At 39.6% G+C, this 8,536-nt stretch overlaps 1 protein-coding gene across 1 annotated transcript; it reads right to left on the bottom strand.

The window, feature by feature from the left end:
* Positions 1-293: 293 nt before the first annotated feature.
* On the bottom strand, positions 294-3,742 carry si:dkey-43p13.5 (paired mesoderm homeobox protein 2). Its single transcript, XM_062439122.1, has 4 exons — positions 3,639-3,742; positions 3,138-3,444; positions 2,682-2,839; positions 294-1,742 (listed from the first exon to the last, which is right to left on the bottom strand). Exons 2-4 carry the CDS (start codon positions 3,370-3,372, stop codon positions 1,323-1,325), a joined length of 813 nt encoding a protein of 270 aa, XP_062295106.1. The 5' UTR covers positions 3,373-3,444; positions 3,639-3,742; the 3' UTR covers positions 294-1,322.
* Positions 3,743-8,536: the final 4,794 nt, after the last annotated feature.

Here is an 8,536-nt window from a genome sequence, read left to right as displayed (position 1 = left end):
AACTATTTAATATGTGCACAATTGAATACAAACACTCAGTGTTTTGTCAGGCAGCATGCATTACTTATCTAATATTTTAACTATTATCAGTGGTTGCAGATCTATAAATATAAATATAATCTATAACATACAAATCTTTAAATATTAATTTGCAACTCTGGGGATTTATTATGTGGATCTTATTTTATTAGATGTTTAAAACCAGATACCCCCTATCATGATGCATTTTGAGTGTAAAGTATATTGTGAAATAATGTGTGCAGTACTCAAAGACACACACAGATTCACTGCTGTGTTTGCTTAATAGGATTAACATGTGAAAATCACTAATATACACAATCAATTAATTTACCGGTTAATTCATCTTGAAGGCATTGATGTGGCCTTCATATACTAAATTTGGCATAACAGCTGTGATTTTTAGGCTAAATTGTTTGTTTTTTTAATTAAACCAGATTAAGGATGTTTCAAAAAAACCTAAACAGTTCCATATATCTACACCAAGTCATATTTTCTGTCCTCATCCATGATAATCATTTAATTGTGATGTTATTTTGTGTTTTTTGAATGGGTTCAAGTCACTTCAGACATTAAAATGATAACTCAAATCTCCTCTTTAGATTCACAACCTTTTCTTTTTAACTATCACTTTAAATGGAAACCAGAAAAAATACTGTACATTAAGTCTTTGATGCATGCAGTTTTGAAGGAAACAGACATTTATCATGTAACGTATATACAGTCACTCTTCATGATTTCATTTTTCAGCTATTTCCATTGTTTCCCATGAGGACGTGTGGATTCATGCAGACTTCCTGCCTGTCTGCAACGGTAACCCGAGAAGTCAGCGGTGAGCTTGTCATTGGTGAAATCATTTAGAAATGATCCGTCTTATCCCATTTCAGTTGTTACCTGACAGACTGACATTATGCACTGTCACCTGCACCCAGAATAACATGTAAAATAATCAATCAATCCTTGAAGGAATGAATTAAGGGCCCAGATAGCTTTACAGAAGCAGCATTAAACAAAACAAAACAAAACAAAACAAAACAAAGCACTGATATGTGTTAACCACCACAACTTCAACATAACTTCCTTAAAGTCCTATTTAAATAAAACTGTCTACAAAAAAGTTAGTTGATCAACATAAAAAATGAGTAACATCATATACAAGATTACTGTAATATTTTATATTAAATGAAATATTCTGTTAATGATAGGTAAATAATGCAACTCCTCATCCCAAAAAGTTAAAAATAAGTATGCTACTGCTGTTGTTTAGTTATGATTATCTGTACAAACAGGAAGAAGGAAAATGATCAATCACTGCGCATGGCATCAGCTTCCTCTGTTTGGGGCTGTGTGACGCCTTCTGACATGTTTACAGTACTGTGGATCTCAGCCCTGTGCTCTCTGGCTTTGGCCCGCAGCTTGGCGATGCTGCAGGAGCGGAGCTCTTCTGAGCTCGGCCCCTCCGGCCTCTCCCACTTCCCTGACCTCTGGGTCACAGGTTGCATACACAGGCTCAGCGGAGCACTCGAAGCTTTTGTCCATGGATAGTTTTCTTCTTCCTGTCGTCTCTCCCAGTGCTCGCTGTCAGAACTCTCTGTCTGCTGTTTTAAACTCCTGTTCGCTTTGTCAGACGTTTCATCACTGTCTCTTTTTACGTAAGGCCCCACAAGCTGGCCCTGGAGTTTCAGCTGCCGCCTCATCTTGGCACGCCGGTTCTGAAACCAAACCTGGAAAGAAATTGAGGATTATCATTATATATGAATAATAGGGAAATGCGAATAAACAAATACAATAGATCATAATAGCTAAAATGTTAGCTTCAAACTTTCAAAACTTTCTATCCAATCTGTTTGAGGTAAATTCTGAATACACTTGTTTTAGCATTTCATTTAAGGGCAGAGTCACAATTTGCAAGTCAAATACATATAAATTTCAGTCTAACCACATGAAAATATTTGCGTTAAAAAGTCCTGGGAAAAAAACCTGACCTGAGAGGATACCCACTTTATTTGTGACTACTGAAGCCTCATATTTGTTTCTGCTGAAACTTTTGAATACATTTTTGCACAGAATGAGTACTGTAAATGTTGACCTCCAGCTCTTACAGTGTAGTTATGTTAGGAATTAATCTCTTCATGGACACTTTGGACAGGAGGAACAAGTACAGGAAAGAGGTACTCCTCCAATACAGCAATATGAGTACTGTTTTCCAACAAAATTAAACATGTGAAAACATTCTTTAAAGTTATATGACATTTACAGTGATAGAAAGATCAACTTCCCATGCATATAGTCAGTTCCACATTAATGTATTCCTTTCTTGCATTGTTTTAAAATTGTTTCCTGTGTTTTAGTGCAAATATGTTTTTAAATAATTTTTATCTTAGCTTATTTGATAATGTTATCGAACTTTGACCTGGTATTTTTTTGGTGTCATGTCTCTGTAAAGTACTTTGTGATTTGTTTTTGAAATGTGCTGCAGTATATAAGAAGTTATTGATATGATAAGTGTAGGTCTGTGGATTTAAATTATACACAAACTGGTAGTGATGGACCTGAAGAAGAGTCTGAAGGTCTGAAAGGATTTTTACTGCACACATTTTACTGACAAATTATGAATGAGTATGAGGTGAACATATCCAGAAGGAGTTTAGTGTGCCAATTACCTGTACTCTAGCCTCGATGAGGTCCAGTCTGAGGGCCAGGGCTTCCCTCATGAAGATGTCTGGGTAGTGGGTGGTCTCAAAGGCCTTCTCCAACTCCTCCAGCTGCCAGCTGCTGTAGTTGGCCCGTGCACGACGCTGCTTCACTGGCCTCTGTTCATCTGGAAAGCACAGCGCAAGCACCAATTACACAATCGCCAACGGGTGACAAGGAACTAATGGCTCTAGACTGGATAATTAGCGCAGCGATCATTAGGCCCACTTTAACACTGCTTGATAATTGATTTTTAGTTACGAGCTGTTAGCCAATCTTTTGTAAACATTTACACTGCAATCAGATGGTGCTCACTGACTGTCTTAGAGACTGTGGTTAAACAGTGCCAGTTTGGCTGTGTATTTTCTGTCTTGTATCACAGAATCAGTCTCTCTTTATCCACAGAGGCTGCGGTTTGAACTCACCTATGCCCTCTGTGATTTGACCCATCCCGACCGCCTGCGTGGCCAGGAGCAAAGCTTCCTTGCATGGCTCTGGCTGCAGATAATTCCTCAAAGATTCATAGCTGATAAAGGGCCCCGGGATCAGAATCTGAGGTTGAGAGCCCAGTCTGGTTGGGAACGCGGGGAAAAAGTGAGCTGCAGGTGAATGGAAAACTGCAGGCAGGAGAGTAGATACCAGTTGCCCTGGGCCAAACATGTCCAAGTTATTAAGAGTCCAATATTAAACGCCAGTCCAGTGAAAAGGGCCAGGTTGATTCCTACTGGGATGCTGGTGGAATGGTGAAATACATCCCAAAGTGTAGAATAAAAACAGAAGAGAAAATGAATCAGTTATAATAAAAAACCCTTGTCCATTAGATATAATTGTCCAGTTGGTTGTTGAGGGGCTCAGTGCAGGTATAAGGTGTTGCCTGCAGAGTAAAGGTAAGACTTGAATGGTGGAGGAGGTGGAGGTGGTCTCACCTGGCTTTTTCTTTCTCTTCCAATCCTCCCCCCTTCCTTTCCAAGTCACATGACCTCCACGCAGACAGCACAGCTTGCTTTATAGGACAGAGGTGAAAATCCAACCTGTGATTCATCTCTCAGTGGATCAGTATTACCCCATTACTATCTGCTGTGTTCACTATTAGTTTCCCAATCACATATGTACTCTAGTATCTTTCTTGTATTATATGGATAGGATGTGTTTCCCAGGCATTTTTCTCTCTGTGCCTACCTACAGACAAGTTGCAACATCTTCGGAAATTTCAATCAATGCGATGGATGGGAACTCCCTTCGTGGAAACCTGATTGAGAAGATGTTCATTTAGACACGTACGCCTTAAAAATGTGCACAACCCTTATCTGACCTTTTCTTTAAACAGATGTCAAATATAATTACAACAAATTACTGCAAAGGAGACATAATGAAAACACAAGTTGTTCAGTCCTGTGGGTCTGAGAGGATGAAAACAAGCACAAAGGCAGTGGACCCTGAACAGCAGGATCCAGGATAAACACACTCTTCCTGACAACAAAGTGACAAACCTGAGAGCTCATTTGCTGAACCCTCTTAGTAACCCCGTGTTTACTCCACTGTTGATTTCATTTTATTGTTTTTTCTTTCTAAAGTTGCCATGCTTTAATTTCCACATCACCAAGACAGGAAGTGCAAACATGATCATGACATGTTTGTCAGCCTTTATAGCAATTAACGTATTGAGTAGTAGCATTGTAGACTAGAAATCCACTAATTTTAAACCAGATGCAATGATCATTTTATACCCATAAGAATATTACACAACTGTGGTACAAATGTGCATTTTACATTCCATGTCTTTAATCCTTATCATATAACTTTTGTTATACTTATACATATTTGAGACTTTGACAACACATATGGTCCCTATGGATTAATTACTGTTATTTGAACCTGTAAAGGTAAGCTGGATTTGTATTTCAGTGGCTTAGTTTTACACATTGTGTGGTCATCTTCATATGTTTACACAAGTGTCAACACTGATTATTTGTATTGGAAGAGTGCTGTGTTTCTGTCATTTATTTTTTGCATCAGCAAAAAGAAAAAAAGGCACATTGTGGAAGCTTTTTTATAACCAATATCTTAAAGCACTTCCCATTTAAAATGCAAAATACTGTACTACAGAAAGTTTTTAGGAGTCTTTGAGGATTCTGGAAATATCTGCTGAACCTTCAAAAAAGTGCTAAGTCTTGTTCAAGGTGCAGTATGGAGAATTTATAGGCATCTAGCAGAACAAACTTGTCAGAAGTGGAATATAATATTCATAACTATGTTTTAATTAGTGTATAATCTCCTGAAAATAAGAATGGTTTTATCTTTGTTATCTTAGAATGAGCCCTTTATATCTACATAGTGAGCATGTCCTCTTCTATGGAGCCTGCCATGTTGCACCACCATGTTTCTACGGTAGCCCAGAACAGACAAACCAAATACTGGATCAAGAGATATAAAGGGCTCATTCTAATTTAACAAAATTATACACTAATTAAAACATACTTATAAATATTATATTCCAGTTCTGCTAGATGCAGTTAAATTCTACACATTGGATATAATATAACACTAATGCTAATTCATGAGAAGCACAAACTTGGGCAACTCAAGTGCATAACTTTACTACAGCAATGAGTAAAATGTAAACAGTCAACTGAACCTTAATTGTGATTTAAGCATATTTTTTGAACCAAACTAATCAGGAACACCTGAAACCTGCTAATATGCAAGAAGCATGCATGTAGCGTCATAGGAACTGCTTCTATTGATGATTAGTAAAAACATTCAGATGTGTGCACTTTTATTCATGTTATATCATATGTTTGTTCAAGTATAATTGCAAAAGATTAGTGGTCATGTATTCTTGGTAAGTATGCAGACAGTAGTCAAAGTGTTACCAAACACTTACAGGATTTTTCCATCTCAGATCAAAGCATACACCTCAACACATTAACAGCCTAGACAGGAAGATTATTAACACTTTTTTTCTTTGAGCAAGCCAGCTGTAGCTTAGTGTTGATGGATCTCTGATGAGATGAATTAAACACAGGTGTGTCAATTAATCCGAAGATACATATCACCCAACAACACATCTCGCTAACTGCTTGTCAGTTCAGACGGCGGTGAAAACATTCCCCTGTCAGTGTTGTCACCGCTGAACTGGCAGGCTGCGGCGGCTTTGATCAGCCCGGGACCTCAGCGGGAGGCAGCTGGTCAGAGCTGAGGTGAGTCACAGGATGGTCATTCCTGTGCTCATAGTGAGGACTGCAACTCCCTCACCTGTGGCCCTTTCATCTGCACCTGTTCAAACACTAAATTAATGCCTTAGTGGAGGTAAAGAGGTCAGGATTAGGGTTTGACTGATTTGGATTTCTTTAAAGCTCGTGTTGAGACAGAAAGCGGATACCTAAGTAAATCTGAATGTTTTTTTTGGTCTCTGATGTGTAAAGATTTTGTGTTTATTGCATAATTTGATTCGTGGCGTTGTTAAATAAATCTCTTACAGCAATTTGAACACCATCGGATACCTGAACTCTCCGATGAAATAATCAGGGTCATCTCTGGTGGTAGACAACATAACCATCACATTAAAAACAGCTTTTAGCACTTCTGTCTGTATGTGTGAAGGCATGTGTGTGTGAAGAAACGAAAGGGACAGACAGAGATTGAAAAAACAATCATTTCTTGGGTTTTCAAGTTCCGTGGGGAAAAGGAAAATAGATTAAAAGTGTCTGGTTTGAGCTGTGGCTAAATAAACACTGTGTGTGGTGGGACTGACGACTGAATAGCCATCTCCGTTTGTCCCTGGCACACAGGTAGTTACAGGGATTTTAGTTCTGTCTGAAAGTGGACCCCCCTTCCCCACCCCCAAACTACTGTGTTTGTCTATGCCTGGGTCCTTTAATGCCCATTGATCCAGATAATCAGGGACAAAATTGGTGAAAAACCAGTGGGGGAGGTTCTGACAGTAGTTGTTCAGAAGAGCTGCTTGTGGGTAATTGAAGGAGGCATTAAGACAACAATAGTAATGGCTAATGCCAGGCTTTATTGGTCTCTCAGGTATTCTTAGCTTCCTGGATGACAAGGAAACAGAGGAGATCCACAGCTAAAATGGCAATCATTGTATCATTAGCAGACCTTCAGGAGCAGGGACAGAATGTGCATTATCTGTGGGTTTAGCGAGCCACCAATGGGATGCCCTTCAAGATGGCTTCAGCTTTAAAATGGACTTGTTTGAGCTTGCGTTCATTCATTGCAAAGTAGAGGAACCGGGACATCTGAAATCCCCTTTATATGCAGGTTTTCGGATCTCAGATAATGAAATTATTCACAAAAATCAAAAAGGTTATTATCCAAAACTGTTACCAGAGCTCATACACTGATGTGGAAATCATTTTATCTTTTGGAATTTTTTAAGAAAACACTTTTAGTGCGCTGATATTTGAATTTAATGATGCAGGCTATTTACTACCTTTCTTCCTTGACAGACATGACTGAAGTGGATTAACTATCATATTCTGCCCTCACTGTGATAAGATACAATCTGACATAATGGAGATTGTGAACACTGCACAGTATTATTCTTTCTCATCCACTACAATGGCACTTTAGCTCATAAAACAAGAGTTCTGCCAAATGTCACGCAAAGATGGATGGTTATCATCAGTTACAATGTCATGGGAGTATATCTATCTGGTGTAATTTGCAGGCTGGAGCAGCAATGAGCACAGATAAGATCAATATTTAATGAAAGTATAAGTGAAGCTTAAGGGTTGTCACTTATGCCTCTGCTGTTAATGACATGTCACATTATCATATTTATCAGATTGGGTCAATCTCAACTGCAATTACTGTGCTCATTTCTTTTTAATTCATTACAAATGTTGAATCATTTCAGTTGTCCACCTCTGTGCAAACACCAGGAATGTCTTCTCTGGTTGCTTGCAAATGTATTTTAGTGCACAAACTTCAGACTAAAATCTATTAATGGGAATGTGGATTGGTATAATTCAATCAACACAGCTAAAATGTGTTTGTAACTTGGAAGAAAAGTGTATTTCATGGCTGAGGAAGCCCCTATGCTTGGTGCCTCACTCTCCCTGGTAATAGTATCCCACAGTGAGCAGGCTGATTGTTTTAGTCATGGATCACCGGCCATGGGATAAACCTGAGAGCCCAGCCTGCTTTTCATGTCAAAACCTTCAAGGGAAAGCGGCCACAATCCAAGAGCAATCACACTTGAGACATCAAAGTGCCAGCGAGAAGAGAGGCGAGAGACGGTCCACATTTTTTCCACGCAAGCCAAGTGCAACTCAAGCGTGGAGGAAGAGGAGATGATCTAAGGCGAGGGTGCCATTGAGAGGAAGACAGAGAGCAGACAGATGTGCATGGGCAGGTAGCGGCACATCAGGACCCCTCCTGTAGCTGAGAGAAACAGCAAGAACCGTCCGCCGGTCGCATTCCTGCTCGCTGTTCATTCACTGTCCACTTTCACATGGGCAGGAAGGCCTTCTGACAACCATGTGCCTGGGCTGTAAAACACTATTTCACCACACAACACACCCACACACCCCCTCAAAGTCACACCATGATGATATTTAAATACTAGGGGCAAAATGTTCATCATGGACAAATGAGGGGTTAGCTGTTAGCAGCTGCATTTGAGGGCACCCAGACTTGTATGATGAATAAAGGCAGAGGTTGTTAACTTGTCAGTGATCTGTCACACTATTCAGCAACAGGCCGGCAGCCCCCTCCCTCTCTCCCACTACTTCCTCGTTAGCTGTCACTCATCTCTGTTCCGCATCACTGCTGCCCAGCCAATAGGATGCTGGCGCCTGACCAAGAG

This window comes from Scomber scombrus, chromosome 18, assembly GCF_963691925.1.
Source record: "Scomber scombrus chromosome 18, fScoSco1.1, whole genome shotgun sequence".
NCBI classification, from domain to species: Eukaryota; Metazoa; Chordata; class Actinopteri; order Scombriformes; family Scombridae; genus Scomber; species Scomber scombrus.
The sequence above is the reverse complement of the archived record's forward strand: the minus strand, read 5'-3'. Positions and strand labels throughout refer to the sequence as shown.